Raw genomic sequence first — 22,840 nt, forward strand, 5'->3', positions numbered from 1 at the left:
GATTGGTGTCACTACAGGGATCTCGTCACGCACTGCAGCATCGCATGAAGCAGCGAAGGTCGACAAGCGCCAGAAGCCGCGACCTTTGTTGCACGGACGAGTTTGTCGTGGCGGAAAACGCGTGGCGGAGGTGTATTGTTTTAAAGACACGAGGGCCAAGTGAATGTCTGGTCGCGTGCTTTGCCGAAGCGAAGGAATATTCCGGAATAACACCACTGCTACGCAACCGGCGGGGGAGCTGCGCCGCCCACCCTGTTAGCCGACCGTTTGGCAGCTACTTGGCCCGCCCATGGCTTGTTTTTCTTAAGAGGAAGAATATCCAGCTCACGCGTTGCTCGCTACAGCGCTTCATCTGTTGTGTTTTGCACGAGTTTGGCACGAGGCACGGTAGCTGCAGGTGTGGTTCTGCGGCGATATGAGAGCCAGCTGGAGCCAATCACCTTTGGCACTTTGTTGCTACACTACATGAAAGCATTGAAGCTACCAGAGTCCCCCCATGCACGTTTTCCGATGACCATTCTGTCGGATCCCCCTCAGCTCCAAAACTGGGGGACATGGGGGTGGATGCCGAAAGTCTTGCAGTTTCGTTGAGCCCTACGCCCAACCTGCCACGGCCTCTTACGGGCCGTCTTCGTATACATGTGCTCGAAATATAGTAGTGGTAGCAATCGTAAAACCCGCCCTGAAGTATTGGATAAACGCCGACCCCCACAGACGCCACTTGTTTCCCCAAGGCTGTCTTATGCGCCTAGTATGTTTGCATTACCTTGATAAGGAAAGAAACCCCTTGTCCCGGATCCGCATCTCAATATTTCACAAGTTGGCATACTGTGCAGCATTGGCATGCCGAAACAGGACATCATCTAGCGCAGCTTGTGCATTGCCTATTGCCGTATCGAGGCCCTCTACTTGGGTATGATTGCTCTGCATGTTCTTTAGGCTGCGCTTCAATTGTTCAAGCACCGGACCGAGGTCGGAGTCGGGCGAGTCGAGGGACGAAAGATCTACTGTGCTTTGTGGTTTTAAACCAATATCCTCAGGGCCGTCGCCATCAGTAGTGACCTCGTCACCGGGTTGGAGCAAGGGGTGGAGCTACTGCAAGTCAGCGATCTTTTCGTCCAAACAGCAGGAGACTGCCACGTACGCGTCCATGCTTCCGCTGGTGTTTCCACTCAGTCCTCCACGTCTTTGCGTTCTTCTTCATCAACTCCAGGTATTCTTCGTCCTTGCTAAGCAAGTGCTCGGCAATCTTGATCTGCTCACTGAGCAGTTGCTTCGAGTGTCGCGCAGTAGTGACCTCTCGCGATACTTGGGCATTGCGCTCCGTCAGCTTATCGATGTTGAAGTGTATGTCTTTGGCTTGAGGAGGGATCCGCGACTCGGCGAGTTGGCGTGATAGTCTTCGTACAAGTGGGTTGAGCGTGTTGTATGCAGCCATGACCTTCCGCTCGTCCCGCTGTGTCTCAGCTGTGTCCTTCTTCGCATTGCGCACCACGGCAAGGATCTGCTCCAAGACCTGAGGTGATATTTCTGGCCATTTGTCGACTTGGTCGCGTGTGATTCTCCTTGATTTTGCCTCGAGCCGTAGATATTCCTTGCGTGACTGGGCTTCTGGCTCAGCGGCGGCAGCGGCAGTGTCGTCAGCTTTGCGCTTGCGAGGTTTTGGTTGGTTTGATGGAGCTGGTTCGATTAGGGATAGCTCATCTTCGGCTTCTTGTGGCTGCTGTTTGGCTGAAGGTTTCCTCTTCTTTGCTGTACCGGGCTTTGGCGCTGGCTTCGAGCCGATAGCGGAATTGCGACTTCCTGGTGGTCTGCCCCTCCGTTTCTTTTTGACTTCCTTATTTCTAGAGCGCGTAGGCGCCTATGCTGGGTCAGCATGTACACACGTCAGAGGACTTATCCGCGCTTTACCATGATGACGTTGTGTGGGAATAGAGACGCGTCGACGTAGTGTTGACAAGCGCGTTTGGTGGGGAAGAGGCCGAGTAGCGTGGGCGCCTCTTCACGTGCGTCCAAGTCACCTTCCCTCCCCTCATATCATCATAATCACATGCAATATGCAATAACAGTGTCACAAAGCAAATACTGAAAAACATTCTGTATATTCCAACCATCTTGTCTACATGGATAGGCCAGGTTTGTTGCTCTTGTCATCCACCCTCATCGCCTTTCCAATAACTACGACGCAGGTGCGCTCAACACCTCTGTCAGATTGACTACAGTCGCCGAAAACGGAAGGCCACTTCCCTGGGTGAAAGTACTATACCTTTCTCCACCATAAATCAACAGGTGCTCCGGCCTGTTCTTCAAGATCTGGATGGCACGCGAATATACCACTGCAGCAGGCGTAGCATGCTTCTCCCATTTGTCTACAGCGCCGCCGTGCGTATTGGTGAACACCTGGCTGTCTGACGCATCAGAGACCACGATGGTGCCATTGGGGCCTCCATGAGAGCTCCAGACCACATACGGACTGGACCCGGGCGCACGATCATCAATGACGATAGGCTGGCCAACGTTGTCGCCAAATTCTACAGGAGAGTCGGCCAGAACGTAGTAGACGGGGTAATTGACACCAAAGACCGTCTTTCCAAAGCCCTGTTCGTGTACAAGAATCCACTTTTTGATGGGTGGAATATATGTCACGACCGTCATACCACTACGATCAGCGACCTCATCGTAAGCTACGTCGTCAACAACAGGGCCCCACGTCTTCAGATCGGAAGACACTTGATGAGAAAGCTTTTGGCTGTGATTGGGGTCACGTTCATCCGAGTAGTAGGCTATCAATTCGCCTTTGTATTGCCTCGAGTCATTGTCAGCCTCCAACTTGCTAAGACGCAAGATGAGCAAGACTCACAGAAGATATGGCTCCCAGATTGCCTTTTGTGAGCCGAGCTCTTAACCCTAAGCAATATAACTCACAAACTCCCAAGTCCTTGCTGTGTCTCTACTAGCGTATAGGTCAATTCTGCTGAAGTTTTTACCCCAAACGTTACCGCTGGCCAAGATAGTGCCAGCCGCGTAACCCCCCATGGCCTCCGTCAATACCGTTAGGGCAGGCTGGTTATTTATGCCCAAACCATCGATGCTGTTCAAATTGGAAATGTGCTTCCATTTAGCGCCGCCATCCTTCGACTCGAAGATGGGCTGGTAACCAGGTGTGTGACCTAGAAGCCATGTAGTTGCAATGATAGTCCCATCATCCAATTCAGTATAGCGAGGGTATGTCATGGACTCATTGCCAGTGGGCTTGTAGATGATGTTGTCCACGAAGAAGCCCCATGGTTTAGGGTCGCTGGTATTGAAAATCGAAGGATCGAAAGCAACGACATTGCTAGCGAAAATAGCGGCCATGGCCAGAATATCCGGATAGAGCTTCATATTTGTGGTATTATATTTTGCTTTGGAAGTTCAAGTAATCGCTGATAGAAAGGAATCAAGATATGTTTCGCAGGCCACGACCAGTTTTTATACTTTCTATGTTCTTTCACCAATTTTTGCCACACAAAGAATATATAATTTCGCAATACACATACTCAACGGGGTCTCATTGAGGTCTTACTGTGATTTTGGTCAGACGGAATGGTCTAATTACCTAGCTGCTGGGGGATAACGTTCGCATAGAGTGTTGTGATAGTCTAGGGCTGACACAACGGGACTTCCGCAATGTCCCATCGGCCCGAGTCCATCACAGTGACTTACTTGGGTATTCTGCATCTTTCTGTCTGAAGTATCGGTGTCACCTTGAGAATATGTATGGCTTTAAGTCTTGTTGTCATTCTTGTACCTACCTGTAAACGTTTCGCACAAACATGGTTAGCCTCTGTTGACTCTTAGCACATCCTTGGCCAGTTGGCATGTATCCACAATGGATCTTTCAAATGCTTACTTCTATGCAATATAAGTAAGTGTGAGTGAGTTGGTGATATACCCGGCAGTTGGTCCCAGGGGAGCAACAGATAATATCACACATGCATCTTGACTACGCATTAGACCTATTAACCGGCGGATGAAACTTGCAGTCTCTACCATCTGCATACAGCCATCAAACTTTAAAAAGTATGGGGTAAACGTGAGCTGTATGCTTATGCTGTTGAAGGGGGAAATCGTCCTCTTGCCTAGACTTGTCAGGCTTCAGAATGTTCCTGTCCCGCATCTCATCACGGGAGGATCGGTAAATATCACCGATAGGGTTCGCTCAAATGCCAATGCGCCGATAGAATTGGATTAGACTGCCCCTAATCACCTCATACATACACTACACAGTACTGTGTAAGAGTGCGGCTGCTTACCCGCATCCTACATCGCGTACTGCTTAGCCTCAAGAGGTACCAAATGTATTCCACTGTAAAGAGTGAAAATTCTCAGTCTTCTATGTAATACTCACTGGCTTTTACAGTGGTTGCAGCTATTCTTTTGCTATGGTTCTGGTTGATGTCATACAGGCAGCTTTTAACCGGCTCGTTCGGCACACCTGGAGCCCCCGTACTAAGAACCGAGGAAAGCACAACCAGATTGGCTGTGGAACAGACGTGAATAAGTCGAATAAATTTAGAGTCGTGTCTTGTAGTATTCGAGTTTTGGATGTTACCTTCGTAATCCTAGCAGATTTTGCCGATGGCTCAGCGGATTTCTGGCCATCGCTTACACCTTGGATGTTGACCATGAGCATGACGAAACCCCAAGACTCGAATTTGCCGGTATGGAACACTTTTTCTGTATTGGGTCGCTAGCATTGGCGGGGAAATTTAAGGGGGACAGCTGGCAAAGTGTGATGCCTGTTGTTTTGTTTGGTAATCAGCCACCGGCCTTTCTGTTTCTGTTTTCGCCGTTTTGCGCGTGCTCGAAATACGGAAACAGCTGCCAAATGGTGCAGAGGTGCGACGAAAATGGCCCGACAACTCGGGCAATCTTTCCGCTTGGAAGCGGGGAAGCACTTGATGGTAAAAAGTCACGTGACTTTCTGTGGCTAGTATGTGGCTATGGGCCTTGTTTCAGCCACATAAGGTGATCGACACCGCCCGTGTTCATGTCAAAAACTTGGAAGTCCAACCCGGAAGCGGCAGTTGAGCAGGAATGCGGGGGGTGCGTAAATGGCTTGCAGAATTTCTCCACTCTATTCTTCCGTGAGAAGCACATTGCCTGCATAAACGTGGAGACTAACACAAAAACAAGACTTCTGGAGGCACTCCGAGGAACTGCCGGCTGTCCAAGGCTCTTGGCATCATTTACTCGAAGTGCTATGGGACCCTCTGACTCGGAATTCTCTATCCTCTGAGCTTTCCAATTGGTTTCGGAGCTCGTATCTTGACTAACCTCTGTCTTTATTTCAGTGTCAAAAAGTCTTGGTATGAGGACTGAGCATAAATCCCGATAGTAGCAACCCTCCTGTTCCATAGTGATCTACTCTCTAGAAACAGTGGCGTGAATGTTTCAGTCTGGAGAAAATGTGGGGATTTCAAAATATACTTAAAGGCCGTTGAGGTTCAATAGTCGTAGAAACACCAGCACGAAACTCAGAAACAAACAACAAGCACTTCACGATGCTTCGCCCAGCTTCTATCTTCGCACTTGGTGCCCTTCTCTTCCTTTCACTTCTCGATTCTGTGTCCGCTGCGACAGCTGGCTGTGGAAAAACCCCAAGACTGAACAGTGGTGTTCACACCATCACAGTCAACAACAAGCAGCGCCGCTACACTCTTCGCGTGCCTCAAAACTATGATAACAAGCGTCAATACCGCTTCATCTTTGGCCTGCACTGGCTCAACGGTGACATGAACGCGGTCGCTAGTGGAGCTGCTCCCTACTACGGCCTCGCTGCTCTTGCCGGTGAGAGCACCATCTTTGTAGCCCCAGACGGTCTCAACAGGGGATGGGGAAACCAGAATGGAGAGGACATTGCCTTCCTTGACGCAGTCAGGAAGCAGATTGACGACGAGTTCTGTGTCAACGAGAAGCTCCGCTTCTCCCTAGGTTTCTCCTACGGTGGTGCCATGTCCTTCAGCCTGGCTTGCAGCAAGGCGGCTGACTTCCGAGGTATTGCTGTCTTGTCTGGTGCCACCCTCTCTGGATGTGCTGGCGGCAACACCCCCATTGCGTTCTACGGTCAACACGGTGTCAAGGACAGCGTTCTGCCCATCTCTTCCGGAAAGCAGATCCGTGACCGCTTTGTCCAGCTTAATGGATGCCAGTCTAAGAACGCACCCGACCCATCGCCCAACAGCCGCCAGCGCGTCAAGACCGTATACGATGGATGCAAGTACCCAACTCAATGGACTTCCTTCGATGGAGATCACGTCGCGCTTCCCGGAGATGCAGGAAACGATGTTGGCGCTCAGAGCTTCACACCCAAGGAGGTCTGGGCCTTCTTCAGCCAGTTCACCTAAGGCAACAATGCTTCGGTTGGACAGGAGCAACAAGACATACTCAGCTGTTGCACAACATAACTTGTCGACTTTGGACTAAATCGACATACGCGAGGGAAAACACTACATAGAAAATCTGTATATACAAAGTAGATGCTCGCTTTCAAAATTCAATGTACATATGAACATCAATATTCACCTTCTGACTGCTCTTCTTCCGATTGTTCTACTTCTGCATCGCTCACCACGTCGCTTAGTTCAGCACTCTCAGCGTCACTCACACCACTGCTCTGAGCATCACTCTCGTATTCCTCAGTCACCCTCTTCTTTTTCCTTGAAGTTTTTGCGCTTCCTCCCTTTGGGCTTGTGCCGAAATCTTTGCGGCCGCCTGTCCTCTGGACTAGATGTTCGATTGGACAGCCCTTTTCCCACCCTTCGCTGCTCTCACCCGTGATTGCTCGACATCTTGGGCACGTTTTCCCATGCTTTATAAGTAACTGGTGTAGTGGGTACTTCAGATGGTCTGGTACTCTGACTTCGCAGTGAGCGTACGTTGAATTGCGTGTTGGACCAGCGAAAGTGCCTTTCGCACCTGGAGCAAGACCCCTGGAATCGCCTGGCGGGGGTACCCAACCTAGCCATTTGCAGAGTCGGAAGACGTGCGTATCAACAGCGAATGAAGGTCGTTGAAGGCAAAAGAGAAGTACACACGATGCTGTCTTGGGTCCAATACCAGGGTACTTGGTAAGGGCGTTGAAGGCATCGTCATTTGAGAGTAGATGCAGATGGTCCAGAGAGATGACATCCTGGCTTGCCTTTTCGATCTCTGCGCTCTTCTCCTCTTCCGCCTCATTGGTGGAACCTGGCGCTTTGTCACACGGAGATTGAAGCTCTTTCCGTCGCACCTGATTTTCTTCCCAGACCATTTCCAGAATCTTCTTGATATCCTTGCTTTTGACATCGGCTAGTCCACCACTCTTGATTGCTTCAAATATCTCTTTCTGGTCTGCTTGGCGCACTTTGTTCCAGTCTACGCTGCCTTTGCCAATACCTTCTTTCAAAATTCCAAATTTGGCAACAAGGCCTGCAAAAGCGCGGGATGAATTTGTTCCAGACGTTGCAGCAGAAAGACGTGTTCGTATAAGAGCGTCAAGGACTGAGGGTACTTCTCCGCACCCTGAGACATCGAGCGATGGTGTGGGAATGGTCTTCGGAGCTTCTACCTTGCCGTGTACTTTCGACAAGAGACGAGTGACTTCTTCACATTCTTCTGCAGTTGGATGTGGGTAGTTTGGATATGGCGTTTGGCCGGGTGTAAGGCCATAACTCCCAGTCTTACCCTTGCTCTTCTTGTTTGGAGTTGTAGTGGTTGCTTTGTCAACAACGTCGCCAACGTCCTCTTTCTTCACACTCGCTTTCTTGGTTGCTTTTTTTGTCTTCTTTGCCGAGTCTCTTTTGATGTCATCATCGTCTTCTTGCTTGACTGGAAGATTTGGAATAGCACCAAGGTTGTGCGGAAGGTCGTTGATGTCCTCTTGCTTTACTACAGATTTCTTGGCTCGTTTGGCGCTCTTGGGTGCAACAGGCGTATCCTTGGTCTTGGTTTCTGGTGAGCCTTCCGCCTTGATAGCTTTCCTCTTTCGGGAGTTGGGTGCTTCTGGTGTCGTAGGTGGACTGGAAAGTTGTACTGAATCTTTACCAATGACTGATAGTACTTGTGCAGCTCTGCCTTTTGCGGCAGAGCTCCTTGTAGCTCGTACCATATGGGATGAGCGTGTTGATTGTGAGAAATGGATTGCGCCCCTGAAGGTACCTGGCCGCGATGCCAGAAGAAGCCTGACTAGTATTTCGAACGCATTAGTGGACACAATCGTCGTGGTAGGAGCCAGAAGAGTAACAATTAGAAGGTACCTTTTTATACGTCTCCAAATCAGAGAGGGCAGTGGATTATAGAGTGAATCGCCACTGGATAGTGCTAGATAGGTCATGACGTCGATGATGATGATTGGAGCTCGGACCCTTGTTCCTGCTTTAGCGTGCAGGAAGACACGCCGAGGCCCACATGGTCCCGAGTCTGACTGCTTCCAGCTACCCCACGTACCGTCTGCTGTCGAGACGTTACTCTACACCCCCACATAGTTGACTTCAGCATGGCTCACAAAGCACCTCTAATCGTCCCTGCGCTCAAGCGACACACCGCTACGGTCATCGTGGCTCATGGACTCGGAGACAGCGGGGCTGGCTGGTAGGAAGCGCTCAGTAACGTAACATGATTCTGTACACTCTGACAAGTGTAGGATATTCCTCGCAGAGAACTGGCGCAGACGAAGCAAGTTTGAGGAGGTCTCCTTCATCTTTCCGAATGCTCCAAATATCCCAATCTCCCTGGTTCGTGACCAACCATCGATCCTTCGCAGATGCTGCGGCGCAAACACAGCATGAATGCTAATACACAACTTAGAACATGGGCATGAGTATGCCAGGATGGTACGATATCAAAGAGCTGGGTAATCTGGATGGCCGCAGCGAGGATGAAGAAGGCATCATCCAATCTCAGAAGTACTTCCATTCGCTCATCGACCAGGAGGTTTCGAAAGGCATAGCTGCAAACCGCATAGTGATCGGAGGCTTCTCGCAGGGTGGCGCAATGTCCATACTTTCAGGAGTAACATACAAGGAGCAGCTGGGAGGCATTTTTGGCTTGAGCTGCTACTTGCTCTTGCAGAACAAGATCAAGGACATGATTCCAACCAGCAACCCGAACCAAAACACCCCCATCTTTATGGGCCACGGCGATGCAGACCAAGTGGTCGCACACAAATGGGGAAAGAAGAGTGCTGAAGAGCTCGAGAAGCATGGATACAAAGTTGACTTCAGGACCTACAAGTATGTCCTCTACAGCCAGCAGAAGATTGTTTCTAACGAGAATCAGGGGCCTCGTCCACAGCGCCGATCCCGATGAGATTGACCACCTCGAGTCATACCTTAACCAACAAATACCTCCGCTAGACAAAAATTCAGAGTCAAGCGCCTGACTCGCCCACAAATCCGGCTCGAAAGAAGTGACTACGGCACTGGTCATAGTCATTACATTGGTCATTGCTTGGTTTGCGTGGTACAAGAAGCGCGATGTAGAATCAAATCATCCGCGCGATGACACAAAATGACAGGTGCCGGCAGTTTGTATACTTTCGTCTAGACCGCATGTAAATGTGGGTTACTTTACACATTGGGATGTCAGAGATAGATTTTGGTCGCTTGGCAACCATATTCACTCATTGCTATGTTCGCCCTATTGAGATCGATCATACAGTTGTCGCTTGGGTTTTAGTAGCCATACGAGAGTCTGTCGTAAATACTATCAAACCAAACATCTGTTAGTCGCTTCATCCAAGTGGGCCCGGGTTGAAGAGATTTTCCCATTACTTATTTTCGACCTGAAGCTCCACCGCTTTGCAATTGTTTATTGGATCAACATTCCTCAAGTACCAACACTCAAGTGTTATTGTGACTAAATTCTCGAATTTCCATCAAAATCCGATATGGTCTAGTGGCTAGGATTTGCCGCTCTCATCCAGAGTCAGTTCGCCTCACAGCGCCGGCAAGGCCCGGGTTCGATTCCCGGTGTCGGAAAATATCTTTTTTTGACTTTTCGGTATTGTCAAAGAGAAGGTGCTGAGGCAAAGAGCTCACGTGAAGAGTGGTTGCCATCCGAAGGTGTTGTCTGTAGGCAAAGACTATAGAGTCTCGGTGTCGAAAATATACGTTTTTGCCTTTGTTTTCAATTCCCAACCTCTTCTTGGTTTCTTCTTGGTTTCTTCTTCTCCTTCTCTTCTCTATTTTCGAGAGAGAAACTCGTGCTTCTCAGGCCACGCTAACGCCATGTGGAGCACCAAACTCCTTGCCGATAACCTATCTTCGAACAACTAAGATATTAGTGTTTTGGATATGAGATTTTGAATACATATTACGCTATGTGAAGCCAGTATGTAAGCTAATTCCTTATCCTGGATATAGTAGTCTGTGGCGGCATATCGAATATTGTTTGCTCAAAAACACTTTGACTTCCTAGGAAAAATCGTATATAATTCAGTTGTCAAACTTTTCAGGAAGAATGTCGATGTGCAAGGATTGACAGGTATCTGCCATAGGATATGAATTAGGGGGTAACCACCGCAACAACTCTTGATAAATAGTTGCTTACTCACATACACCAGGGGCGTGTATTGAACAACGCATCTATACATGTACGGATGGCGGGATAGGTCCGATAAAGCACTCTGCATGTACACGATGCACACCGCTCCGGGCAGCAAGATCAGGAGTTCATTATTTCTTATTTGCGCAGAGCAGATCGGCTGCCTTTTGCACTGTGAAATTCGTATTCCGGTTCAATCACGCAGTAGCTCGGCGGCCTGAACCAGCCCCAAGATGTTCTTTTTTCAGACCGAGTCATGCACACATACTAGCCAATACCTGAGGGAAAGATTGGTTTGACTATCGGCCACAACTTCGTGCTTAGTTCAATTTTTTAAACAGCATAGCAAGGGCGGTGTACTAGGTCCTGCATTTTGTATGTAAATTCATCGCATGATGTTGTAACAGGTCTATTCTTGTCTGCCCCGGACTCACGGCGCCTCAGGTACAGCCGAGCAGGGGGCGTCAGCAGAATAATGATCTAGAAGCTCTAGCCCCGGTCTAATGTACTACTTGCAGGTAAGCACTCTCTCTCTCTTTCTCAACATGGCCCGCCGCCTCCCTTGTGTCATTCTGTCAGTACCGTCCCGTCTGTCGCCGTCTCGTCTAATAAGTAGCTCCGCCTGTCAAGCTCCCGCCTCAAAAGCTTTGCTCGCCGATAAGAAGAGAATCAGGGGTAGAGTCTTGGTCCAGCCAGCCAATCTGCGCTAAGCGAGTGCTTATTTTGTAGGTACGTAGGGCGGCCCCAATGGATCACCTTCCGTCGTTCGCCTCCAATTGTTTTTGCACAAACTCAATCTAGTTCTGATACGACGGGAGCAGAAGCGATCAACCTGCCCTTTGATTGCGCAAAAATCTATTGGGCACTATAAGCAGCCTTTGTCCCGTTATCTGCAGTATGTAAGTAGTACGATGCCCTTCGTCATCCCGCATAGCGCGTGAGCCTAAAGTGGCAAGCTTGGTCGTTTCACGCACTTTGCCGGCCTTCCGAATTGGCCTGATTGCACCGGTGCCCTATGCGAAATTTCCGAACAAAAAAAGACAGCCCAGTCCTCACAGCCCTAATGTCTGTGCGTTCAGGCACGAGCATCGTATGTGGGATTGACTTTGTGCGCAACAGCCAGTTAGCAGCAAGCAGACCATTCTAGCGCAGAGCCAATGCACACCCTCGATAGCAGCCTTTGTGGAGACACACGAGCCGCCGCAGGGCTACCACCGTCATTGGATGCAGTTCGTTACTCTTTGGGGACCGGGAAATACGAGAGGGGTCTATCATTAAAAGCTCAGTTTCCCGCTTCCAAATGGCTCTTCTTTTCTCTCCATCGGGTCATCAGTACGAACTCATCGCCTTGCACTCGCTTACTCTCGTCATACAAACGAATACCCACTCTTTTAACAAAGTTTGAAATCGAAGAACCTTAATCTTAATCATAATGCGTTTCTCTACTTTCGCTCTTCTCTCCCTGGCCTCCGGTGTCTTTGCCGGAAACTGCGGTCCTCAGAATGGAAACGCAAAGTGCGCTTCGGGCGAGTGTTGTAAGTTTTAGCATAATTCTTCGAAACCATGAGATTATTTACTGACCCATTACTCAGGCTCCCAATACGGCTGGTGCGGAACTACCAACGACCACTGCGACGCCAAGACTTGCCTGAAGAACTTCTCTGGTGCCTCTTCCAAGTGCAACGGCAGCTCTCCCGCCCAGACTTTCCCCGACGGCGTCCCTGAGATTGACGTTTGCGGTCACGCCCAAGGTGGCGTGAGCTGCCCTGGTGCAGGAGCCAACGGTTACTTCTACCGCTGCTGCTCTTCGGCTGGCCACTGCGGACCCAAGAACGACCTTCAGGACCAGAACCTCTACTGCGGTACCGGATGCCAGGCCGGCTTCGGAAAGTGCGATAACGAAAAGGCACCTGCTGAGCCTGCTGGCGAGAAGGGCGTCTCGCAAGCCGGAGAGACTTGCGGTCCTATTGTTAACAAGAAGTGCGCATCTGGTCTTTGCTGCTCTGGATCAAACTTCTGCGGTACTGGCGAGGACTTCTGCGGTGCTGCCAACTGGTGCCAGAGCAAGTGGGGAAAGTGCAACTAATTGTGTTGTTTGAGTAGAGGGATCCGAGAAGCTGCTACGTTGGAATTCTTCAAAGCCTTAGATGAATAGACGAGAGCGTGCCGACGCGAGAAAATGAATACTATGACTTGCATGATATGAACCCAAAGCTACGAACAGTCCCATTTGAATGTCTTATTGCTATGTTTGTGAAGGCGGTGTTTTGAGTATTTCTGTTTGTGTGTTTACTGCTAACCTTCCAACAGCATTATGATGACGGTGTCATGTCCGCCAGTAAAAGAGGCACCTATCTCCCCTCGTCTCAATGTACTATGTGGTAGCGTCTCAGTTTACCGGTCAAAACTTTTAAAAGCCTAGCTCACAATATTGAGAACTGATGCTTTATCTCTCAGTAAGAGACATACGTAGTTAAACGTGAGAGAAGGGGGCAGGACAAGGCCTACGGTTAACGACGGCGAATACAATTGTCCATAGGTGATGCTACGAGCGGCTAAAGAGCCCTCCGTGTAATTTTGCATCAACTGTCAAGCTGGTATAAATGTTGAGCTAATGTTCAATCTAAGCACGTTCTCATGGGGCTTTCCGCCACTACGTCTTCCAGCCGTTGCACGAGACACGATGGCCTAGCTTCCTTAACTTTTCTCTTATTTAATTAATGAAGGAGGCGTTAACGATACTTCTGGGTCCACTTCGTTAGAACAATCCTTTACCACAAGGCTGAGAGGCGCGGTTGCCGAAAAGGCCGTCGAACTGGCGCTGTGAAGTCTCTTTTAAGCAGGAAAATTGTTTCATAAGAAGGGAATGAGCTGATTATATACTTGATATGGAAGAACGCATTAACACGTATAGTGATAGTGGTGGCGGTGCAGCACGCAAGCGCGCGGTTGGAGAATCCCAATATTCATGCCATCCTATGAGGCCCATCGCAACCCTATGTGCGCGAGAACACCACAAAACACCTTCATGCGTTCAATGAGCCGAATAGAAGACCTCAAGTCCATGTGAACAAACGAGAATCTAGACCTTCCTAGAAGGACAAGAGCAACACCCTCCGTTCAACTCATCCTATGCGGCACAGCACGCAACAACCCCACACGTGTGCCAACCACCCCAACCGTGAACAGTGACGAGTGAACGTGACCCAGCTTTTCACCCCCCGCCTTACGAAATCTTTCTCCAAACTACAAATACCCCATAGTCCACCTACCTCGCAGTGTATCAACCACAAACCCCCCTTACACAATGGGAAACACGGTATCAAACTTTGTCCAAAACGCCATCAACGCAGTCAAGAACACGGTTGAAGAAATGTTCCGTCGCATCGCACCACCTATTGTGCGCTACGTGGCCAAGCACCCGCTGCGTACACTCGGTCATATCGGGAGTGCTGCGCTGCTGCTCGTTCCTGGTGTCATTACAACGCCACTGTTGGCTATTGTCGGGTTTTCGGGTAGCGGTGTCGTCGCTGGTAAGGCTGTCATATGTGCCAAACGGTATCAAACAGAAGCTTATAGATGATTGCAGGGTCGCTTGCTGCCGGGGTGCAGTCGGCTATGGGTGCGGTATCTGCGGGAAGTACGTTTGCGGTCTTGCAGTCTGCGGCGGTAAGTATGGATCTGATTTTTGGTGTGGCATGTTGCTGATTAGAACAGATGGGAGGCTATGGTGCGGCCACCGTTGCAGCTGCCGCAGGAGGTACTGCCGTCGCTGCAGAGGCGTTGGGAGCTGCTGCACGTGCGAGGCGTGACTGAAGAGCAAGACACGTATGGTTCCACATGGGAAAATCACATTCTTTTTGAGGTCGCCATGAGAACACTGTAATCATATCGGATGAGTAAGTTCGGGTATGCATACAGGAAGTTCTTCTATTACGTGGATAGAACCTTCGACCTTTAGTCAATGCATGCCGATTCGCTACACATTACAGTTCGTGACACTATGGTCAATCCTGACTTAGAATATATCATGCTATTATACATCATAAAGTTTGTAAAGAAGCGGATTAGAAGAAATCATGAGTCATCATAACACCGACCGACTTAGTTGCCGACCTGAATGGCATAGCCGCCGTCCACAGTGATGGTCTGGCCGTTGAGATACTGACAGCCAACAGCGAATAGGATAGCAGCGGCCATGTCCTGGTCCTTTCCAGGACGCTGGGCAGGAAGACCCTGCTTGTGCTCCTTGGGCATTTCGCTCTTCTGGTTGTCGTCTCGGCTCTCCTGGGTAGTCATCTCCGAAGGGAAAACACCAGGGGCGATCGAGTTGACACGAACTTTGACTACAAGATGTCAGTGAGAACCAAGGCGCATCCAGTGATATGTAAGACTTACTGCCGTTCTTTGCAATCTCAGAGGCAAGCATCTTGTTTAGATGGATGGTGGCGCCCTTGCTGCTATTGTAGGCAAAATGGCCCTGTGAAATGCGGATGTGACCAGAGATGGAGCTGATGTTGATGATGGTTCCGGAGTATCCCTTATGTGTCTCCGTAGCCTTTTCCAGGAGAGGAAGGAAGGCTGTGCTCATAAGGAATGGGCCAACGACATTGGTTTGGTAAACGTCGAGCCACTCCTTTTCGGTAGTGCCATCGAAGAGCTTCTCGACCAGCTCTTCTGAGCTTCCCTTAACTTCAGTCTTTTCCGGCGCAATTCCAGCATTGTTTACTGCTCTTGTTAGAGTCAAGTCCAATAATCAAACCACGGAATCTTACCTAGGATGCATAGACACTTTTCCTTTGACTCAATCTCCTTCTTGATCTTACTATATCCAAGGTCAGCATTTCAATACTCGACATATATGTGAAAACTTACGATACACCCTCTTTCGTGCTGACATCACCGACAATTGGAATGATTTGTCCCGAAATGTTTTGTCCATGTGCCTCAACGACCTTCTCAAGCTTCTCTTCCGTCCTGCCGACAATGTATACCTTGGCACCATTAACAGCCAACGTCTGGGTGATCATGAGTCCGATACCAGAGCCTCCTCCGGTGACCAAGGCGACCTTGTCCTTGACATCAAAGACCTGGCCCATCTCGAGCTCGGGATTATTGGAGGGAGCCATGTTGGAGTATGTGCGTTGCTGAAGTTGCGGTTGAAGTTGATTTGTTATTTGCTTAGTCCGATTGAATGCTCGCATGCAACTCTGGTTTGGAATGAGGGAGGGAGTGAGACGTCGAGGGGCCGAAATTGTAATGTAGCGGGCAAGGCGGTTTGCCATGACGTCACGAACTCGGAGCGACATTGCAGAAAATCTAGATGCAAAAAACAACGGATGTGTCTGAGTGAAGTGACTGGAGTGAGCGAATCAAACAACAACTATCAGTGAGGTGAGGGGAGATGCATGCAAAGAATTGGTCATGATGAAATCACTGGCATGGCAGATCGATCCACACGCGGTATCACGTTCTGACCGCCTAGAGCTGCAGAAGCTCAGGATTTTGCAATATCGAATCTACAAAACAAAACGTCATTCTTCTGACCTTTGTGTGGCATTACAGTTGAGCGACTCACTTACGGTGTAGTTGCATCGCGAAATGATATCCACCTGTTGCATTGCAGTTCAGCATCCTCCCCCTACTCAGCACTTTATGACTAGAGCTTTACTCCAGAAACTCAGCATCAGAATTTGTCTTAATATGAAAGACGACAGGTTCAATGCCACCCATGGATAGGTGATATGGTCGAACTTGTATCTCCAACTATCTGATCGAGGTAGCGCATTTCCCAGAACTGATATGCAAGGAGACGATGTTGACATCGAGATACGAAAAGCCGCTCTGAAAGAGTTGAGGCAATTTTGGAAGAGAAGTAGAGAATTTCCATTCAAACACGGAGTCATCGTCTTCTGCTTTATGATGAATTTGCATGGACTAGCGAGATATCATGCTCATTCCTTCCTCTCAACACGCTCAACGAAGGGTGCGAAAATCCGTCCTTGGATAGCAGTAACCTTTTACATCACTGCTGAGATCAAGGTTACCCGAATCCAGAGCAAACCCTTGCTTTGAGCAAAACATTGCTCATCTCATCGTGCTCACCCCACTCATCACCATGCTTGACGAGGCCAGGGAATACGCAGAAGAGGAATGTGCGGTCCGTCTCCATAGGAGTATCGTCGTCCGTGGTGGAATCAACATCATTGATAGCTTCCATTGTACGATCGTCGAGGCACATTTTCTTGCCTTCACTGCGAAAGAAAAGGAGCTGGTAACGCGCTTTCTGAAGAGCCAGTGTTCGTTGGAAGTCTACAGCATTCTTGAGAATCCCACTTAGTGCTGATTGCGCACTCGAGGTGACGGTAGTGGAAGTTAGGGTAAAGAGCAGATGACAAATATCCCCGAGGATACGATGGAGCAATTCCTCCCGTTCTCTTATAAGGTCAGGTTGTACTCTGCTATTCTCAAGCACTTGTATCGTCGCGCGTTTCCATTCACTATAGGCAGGGCCGCTGCCTTGTACCTCGTCGGCAAAGGACTGAATTGCCGTGAGCGATTTTGGCAGCCCGAAGACTAAAGGTGTTTCAAAAATGGGCATGAGCGAGGTCGAGATAATAGCTTGATATAAGGCAAACTTGTCTGCACCCTGGATACCATTCCTGTATTGAGGATACAGCTTGCAAACTGTTTCTTCGGTTTCTTTAGGTATATTTTCAAGGTTCAGCTTGGTCCGCCTGAGGTTAGAGATCGTCCATTCTCGGACGCGGTTTGCAAGTTCGGACAAGGACACCACAAGGTCGCTGTCGGTAATCTGAGACTGCACACGTGTAAGAGATGATATGCTCGATTTGAGGGCAATGATTTGCTGGAGTCTTTCCTGTGACTCTTTCTCCGCAGCCTGCAAACAAAGTTTCAGATCGCCTACTTGGTCTGGTGATTCTTGCCGGTCGCTGTGTTGTCGAGCACTGTTCGGATACATGAGCTGGTCCTCCAACTGGGCAACCCGGCAACGTAGTTCGTGGTTTTGGCGCACGAGCTCTTCGCTTTCGCGCTGTACGGCGTCATTCATTGTGCTCTCCCAAAGGTTGCTCGAGTCTCTGCGCGCTTTTTCCGTGGCTGAAGGCGACTGGGTATGCTGCTGGCCCGATTCATTAGTGGCATCCTGGCTAGGTGGTGTTGAATCATCGACGTTGGTGGTGGGCTGGCTAGGCCCCGGTGTGCGTCCACTCTGGTGCTTGTGCATATCATTCAAAGGAAATATGCGTCGGCGTGCTTGGTCCTTGGGCACATTGGAAGCAATTCGTGAGGCTTTTGGCGGGGTAGTGGTGTTGTTTAACGTGGACTGTGATTGTGACTGCGACTGCGACTGTGGTTGGCGGTGGTGGGGTTGCAGCCTACCAGAGCTCTTTCGTTCGGTCATAATTGAGACGAAACATGGCGAGTTCAGGACTGCATCGGAATCACCATGATATTCAAGGTTCTGTACAAGGCTGAGACTTGGGATGGTGTCGAGGTGAACTGCCGTCAAGAGACCAACTGACGAGACCCAATCGTGCAGCTTTGGGCCAGCCCACCATGGTTGCCCCTGCAGCTGCTGCATCCGCCATCTTCGTGTACATACCATGACCTACCTAGGCTTCAGCCTGCCACCGCGCTCTACCCCGGGACCCAGATTGTGCAATGATCTCAAGAAAAACCGCTTGATAACGGCGGCGTCTCCTGTACGCGCCGTTGCACCTCAATGAGCTTCTGCTCTCCTCTGGCAGGATTCAGCCCCGCGGACATAGTACCCCACGCGACGCCCACGCCTGTCCTTCGACGCCCATAGCACCGCCACAGCCAGCACGAAGACCGGGGAGCTGAAAATGAAGAGCACATTCCCCAGCAGAGGGAGTAGCATACCCACTACCTTCAACCCGGGCTCCAATGGCAGCGTGGACGCTGGCAGCTTGCCACCGCCCGCCACCCCCCCCAAAGACAGGCTGGTTGTAGGTGTTGACTTCGGGACCACATACAGCGGTAGACACACCCATTACAACCACGGTAATCGTGCCGCCTAATGCGAACCAAGGCTGACCACCGACAGGCGTTGCTGCAGTGTACAGCGCGAATCCTGACGACATTGACATCATCAAGACTTGGCCCGGTGGAAATGGTGAGTTTTTGTGCATCCACGACACCATGTACCTCGAAGAGTTAACACGCGCCCCCAGGTATCACCTCCGACAAGGTCCCTACAGAGATTGGCTACGCCGAACCGGCCCTTGAACGCGACTCTACTGCCTCGCTCAATGCGTTAACCAAGCCCGCGCCGACCATCAAATGGGGCTTCCAGTTCAAGCCAGACGAGACGCGCCTTCGATGTATCAAGCTCTTCCTTGATCGAAATCAGAAGCTTCCGCATTATGTGTCGCCTCTGGACACGGCCGCCCAGCTGCGCAAGCACGGCAAGACAGTTATTGAGGCAGCCACCGACTACCTGTCGCAAATATACAAGCATACCATGGAGACCTTGACCCGGAGATATGGCGAGGCGTTTATTAGTTTGACCAAAGTCGAGTTTGTCCTCACGGTACCTGCTGTGTGGTCAGACGCGGCCAAGGATGCGACTCTGAAGGCTGCCGAAAAGGCTGGCATGGGCAACAGACATGAACTGAAGCTCATATCTGAACCCGAAGCGGCTGCCGTATATACCCTCAAGGCTATTCAACCAAACCACCTCAGGACCGGCGACAACTTTATCGTATGCGATGCTGGAGGCGGCACAGTCGATCTGATTGCCTACAAGATTAATCAACTACACCCTTTGCGTGTTGAAGAGTCGGCTGTTGGAACTGGTGGCCTCTGTGGCTCGACTTTTATCAACTACCGCTTCGAAGAACATGTTAAGCAACGAATTGGAGCAGAGCGGTACACGTGGATGCGCGAGAAAAAGCAAAAGACGTGGAACATGGGCTTAAAGTATTTCGAAGAATTTGTCAAGCGCAACTTCAATGAGGAGGAGCATAGTGAAGTCAACATTCCCTTCCCAGGCCTGCCAGATGACGAAGAGGCGGGGCTGGATTCCGGGTTCCTCGTCATGAGTGCCGAGCAAGTCAAGAGTCTATTTGATCCGGTTATTGAAGAGGTCATACATTTGGTAGAGGGTCAAGTGGAGAGTATACGAGTGAAAGGAGGTCTGGTGTGTGGCATAATTCTCGTTGGAGGATTCGGGCAGAGCAATTACCTCTACAGTCGGATGAAGTCACATTTCAACAGCGCGCCGCCGCCACCATATACCGAGAGGGCAACCCATTACGTCGCTCCGGACGCGGCGCAGTCTATTGAGATATACCAACCCATACATGCATGGACTGCTGTCGTGCGCGGCGCCGTACTGAGAGGTCTAGAGGGCAACATGGTTATCAGCCGACGAAGTCGCTGGCACTACGGCACAAGCTACGCAACTGTTTTTGACGAGTCCAAACACCCCATCTCCGACCGTTATTGGAGTCCGCTATGGGAACGGTGGATGGTGTCTGACCGAATGCAATGGCATATTGCAAAGGTAATACTGCGTTCCCCCCCTTTAGCTACACCACCAGTCCACTAACACTTACCAATTGCAGGGCGCCCAAGTATCCGAATCCCGTCCCATATCTTTTCACTATACACGCAACTTCCGCCCCGGTCAATCTCTCGTTGTAGAAGACGACCTCATTGCCTGCGACGCTGATGTTGCCCCGGACTCTCTTACCAAGGATCTTATCAACGTTTGCACACTCACCACCGACTTGAATACCGTGCCTAAAAGCCTGTTTACCCGCCTGAAAACGACAAAGGGGGTTGAGTTTGATAATCTGGATTTTACCCTTGACATGCGGTGTCAGAGTGCAGGGTTGGTTTTTGAACTCAAGGTCGATGGGGTACGGTATGGGAGTGTTGAAGCAAAGTTTCATTAATGGAGTTGGTGGGGGGGGGAGGGTTAGATATAATATGTAGATAGATGTCACAAATGATGCTGCACATATGTAGCCTTTCTACAAGTATTTTTCTCCTCGTCATTTTATGCAAACTCTCGTTATCGGGCAAAGGTTTTCTTTGAATCATATTTCTCTCTTATTCTTCCATGTTCTCCTCGTCTCCCTCAAAAACTTCTAAGATCTAACGAGAAAGTATACACTACCTTATCATCTCCACCCCCCCTTTATCCCACCACATACACATCTTACATACCCACCCTCGTATCTTACCCTCGTATCTACACCTCGTATCTCCCCTCGTATTCACCCCACCCCCCACGCACAATCTCGATCCCCATCTCCATCTCCATCTCCATCTCGCAAACCAAGTCACGATGAACCCGACCCCACAAAGGTCGGCGAAGTAGCAAATTACTTACTCCAGCGATGTAAACCTACGCACATGACTCTTGCATCCCCTCAATGCCACTAGATACCTGAGTAAGTCGGCTACAATGTCGACTCGTCCCACACACACACACCTATACCCTGCCAGATATACCCGCAGCATCGGGGCTGAAAGTAAATCTCCACACACATACAGATATACGACCCGTATGAAAGGGATACCCCATGTAATTCCAGACACCTCCCCCCTCCCCTCCCCTCCCAGCAAGAGAGTGGGGATAGGGGAATGGGGAGGAGAGGGAGGGGGGGGGAGGTCCGTGTTCAGATGTCGTACATGAAGTATGTTCCACCTTTTTATTTGTCCCCACTCACACCTACTCTACTCACATATACTTTGATACGTACGTACGTACGTAATGTAGAGTGGCTTTCTGATACAACAATACAAGACTAAGGACTAGGGAATTTGTAGGTATTGACTGGGACATGGGGGTTATGGAGGAGACACCGATCAAGGAGATGGGGGAATGGGGTGGTTAGAGCCGAGAGGGTTCTTTTTTTTTGCCAAGATGGTGGTGGCCGGTTGTATGCTTCCTTGGGGGTTTTGGGAGGGTGGGCGGAAGCGGACAGGCGGATTTTTCGCTTTGGGCGTGTGACATCTTCCTTAGTCTAGGGAAGAGAGGGTGTAGGGTGATTTAGGTGAGGAAAGTGTGTGTAAGAGAGAGATGAAAAAGGGAGTGAGGTGGTGGCGTGTATGAGGAGTAGTATACGTGGAAAAAAAATGACCGAAAAGAACAAAAAATTCCTCATATTACTTTTCCTTGGTGTTTCCTTGGTGTTTTAGGTTGTTTTTTATTTTCCTCTTTCGTCTTCGGACCGTTTCTCCAACGTCCTCGTTACACAAATGCCATGGTGGCTCAAAAGAGCATTAGAAAGAAGTACGCAGGGAAGGAAGAGTGGAGACGCAAAGGAAGAAGCAAAAAAATAATAATCGGGAAGGCGCTAATGCAAGTGAAGTGGGTGAAGGAGCAGCGACGGGGCTGATCTGGAGGAAGAAGGGGGGCTGGCTCCACAACCCAGTGTTCCGACTCCGAGTTAGAGGTAAAGACAGAAGAAAAAAAGCTCGGATGACTTGCGGTATTTCGCTCATTTGGTCCTTTTCTCTTTTACCACCCCCACATACCTCTCGCACCCCTCCCTCTCTCCACTTGCCATGGTCCCGCGGACCGGTGGGAGAAACCCCGTATGCACATCATCAGCCGCGGATGCGAGACGAAAACAGATAGGCGGGGACCCATGCTTCAAAGAGATGGGTATGTGAATGCAAATGGTATCGATGGATGGACATATGCAGGTACTCCACACGTGAGTACTTACAAAGACACAAACGCACGAACCAAAGGATTGACGCGCTGCTTGTGTAAGGAGACCAAGGCCTAGATGACGAGATAGTAGCGTGTGTTTTGTCAAACCTTGTATTGCTGTTGGTACGCGCGCGTGGGACCACGCTTGCGCACTGCCTTACCGATCACCGATACGCGCTTGCACCAACCAACGCAAAAGCCTGTCGGGATACGAAGAGAAGGATGTTGAAAGAGAGAGACAGAAAGAAAGTCAGAGATGGTGTTATGGAGAAACAAACGCCGTCATGTATGCCAGGGCGAATAGGTCCGATCGCGCGTCACGGCGCCTGTCAGTTGAGCGGATATGGACGGTCGCATGTTTTGCTTCATGTGTTTGGATTCACATGCGCATTGTTTGTCAGATGCAAGTGGGTTTGTGGCGTGGTTCGGATTTCCTGCCCGGGTCGGATGGAAGGATTGAAAGATTGACGGCTAATGTAAAGCAGAGGGTGGCGTTTGCAGCGTAGTGGAGGCAGGAGCGCATGGCTTTGAGGTCACGCTGCCTTGCTTGCATACGTT

At 49.9% G+C, this 22,840-nt stretch overlaps 11 protein-coding genes across 11 annotated transcripts; 7 read left to right on the top strand and 4 right to left on the bottom strand.

Annotated features, from left to right (window-relative positions):
• Positions 1–813: 813 nt before the first annotated feature.
• On the bottom strand, positions 814–3,384 carry COCCADRAFT_38233 (glycoside hydrolase family 93 protein; the record flags this gene model as incomplete). Its single annotated transcript, XM_007715794.1, has 5 exons — positions 814–1,092; positions 1,145–1,861; positions 2,203–2,806; positions 2,861–2,883; positions 2,926–3,384. The coding sequence occupies 5 exons, from the start codon at positions 3,382–3,384 to the stop codon at positions 814–816; spliced, it is 2,082 nt and encodes a 693-aa protein (XP_007713984.1).
• Positions 3,385–5,546: 2,162 nt separating this feature from the next.
• On the top strand, positions 5,547–6,389 carry COCCADRAFT_100584 (carbohydrate esterase family 1 protein; the record flags this gene model as incomplete). Its single annotated transcript, XM_007715795.1, has 1 exon — positions 5,547–6,389. One exon carries the CDS (start codon positions 5,547–5,549, stop codon positions 6,387–6,389), a length of 843 nt encoding a protein of 280 aa, XP_007713985.1.
• A 167-nt stretch (positions 6,390–6,556) lies between these two features.
• COCCADRAFT_6445 (uncharacterized protein) lies at positions 6,557–8,131 on the bottom strand (the record flags this gene model as incomplete). Its single annotated transcript, XM_007715778.1, has 1 exon — positions 6,557–8,131. One exon carries the CDS (start codon positions 8,129–8,131, stop codon positions 6,557–6,559), a length of 1,575 nt encoding a protein of 524 aa, XP_007713968.1.
• A 387-nt stretch (positions 8,132–8,518) lies between these two features.
• Positions 8,519–9,403, top strand: COCCADRAFT_100573 (uncharacterized protein; the record flags this gene model as incomplete). Its single annotated transcript, XM_007715796.1, has 4 exons — positions 8,519–8,613; positions 8,666–8,756; positions 8,830–9,254; positions 9,301–9,403. 4 exons carry the CDS (start codon positions 8,519–8,521, stop codon positions 9,401–9,403), a joined length of 714 nt encoding a protein of 237 aa, XP_007713986.1.
• Positions 9,404–11,998: 2,595 nt separating this feature from the next.
• COCCADRAFT_38238 (carbohydrate-binding module family 18 protein) lies at positions 11,999–12,652 on the top strand (the record flags this gene model as incomplete). The annotated part of the gene is made up of 2 exons (XM_007715797.1): positions 11,999–12,101; positions 12,159–12,652. 2 exons carry the CDS (start codon positions 11,999–12,001, stop codon positions 12,650–12,652), a joined length of 597 nt encoding a protein of 198 aa, XP_007713987.1.
• A 1,221-nt stretch (positions 12,653–13,873) lies between these two features.
• Positions 13,874–14,274, top strand: COCCADRAFT_100582 (uncharacterized protein; the record flags this gene model as incomplete). The annotated part of the gene is made up of 2 exons (XM_007715798.1): positions 13,874–14,092; positions 14,146–14,274. 2 exons carry the CDS (start codon positions 13,874–13,876, stop codon positions 14,272–14,274), a joined length of 348 nt encoding a protein of 115 aa, XP_007713988.1.
• A 396-nt stretch (positions 14,275–14,670) lies between these two features.
• COCCADRAFT_38240 (uncharacterized protein) lies at positions 14,671–15,695 on the bottom strand (the record flags this gene model as incomplete). Its single annotated transcript, XM_007715799.1, has 4 exons — positions 14,671–14,912; positions 14,965–15,294; positions 15,342–15,391; positions 15,442–15,695. 4 exons carry the CDS (start codon positions 15,693–15,695, stop codon positions 14,671–14,673), a joined length of 876 nt encoding a protein of 291 aa, XP_007713989.1.
• A 914-nt stretch (positions 15,696–16,609) lies between these two features.
• On the bottom strand, positions 16,610–17,989 carry COCCADRAFT_100566 (uncharacterized protein; the record flags this gene model as incomplete). Its single annotated transcript, XM_007715800.1, has 1 exon — positions 16,610–17,989. One exon carries the CDS (start codon positions 17,987–17,989, stop codon positions 16,610–16,612), a length of 1,380 nt encoding a protein of 459 aa, XP_007713990.1.
• Positions 17,990–18,434: 445 nt separating this feature from the next.
• COCCADRAFT_100563 (uncharacterized protein) lies at positions 18,435–20,510 on the top strand (the record flags this gene model as incomplete). Its single annotated transcript, XM_007715801.1, has 4 exons — positions 18,435–18,588; positions 18,656–18,724; positions 18,783–20,116; positions 20,178–20,510. The coding sequence occupies 4 exons, from the start codon at positions 18,435–18,437 to the stop codon at positions 20,508–20,510; spliced, it is 1,890 nt and encodes a 629-aa protein (XP_007713991.1).
• A 1,535-nt stretch (positions 20,511–22,045) lies between these two features.
• COCCADRAFT_38243 (uncharacterized protein) lies at positions 22,046–22,342 on the top strand (the record flags this gene model as incomplete). The annotated part of the gene is made up of 2 exons (XM_007715802.1): positions 22,046–22,147; positions 22,205–22,342. 2 exons carry the CDS (start codon positions 22,046–22,048, stop codon positions 22,340–22,342), a joined length of 240 nt encoding a protein of 79 aa, XP_007713992.1.
• A 144-nt stretch (positions 22,343–22,486) lies between these two features.
• COCCADRAFT_100620 (uncharacterized protein) lies at positions 22,487–22,750 on the top strand (the record flags this gene model as incomplete). Its single annotated transcript, XM_007715803.1, has 1 exon — positions 22,487–22,750. A coding segment is annotated over one exon (264 nt), but the record flags the coding sequence as incomplete, so codon positions are not given.
• Between the last annotated feature and the right edge of the window lie 90 nt (positions 22,751–22,840).

The sequence above is a fragment of the Bipolaris zeicola genome (assembly GCF_000523435.1).
Source record: "Bipolaris zeicola 26-R-13 unplaced genomic scaffold scaffold_116, whole genome shotgun sequence".
NCBI classification, from domain to species: domain Eukaryota; kingdom Fungi; phylum Ascomycota; class Dothideomycetes; order Pleosporales; family Pleosporaceae; genus Bipolaris; species Bipolaris zeicola.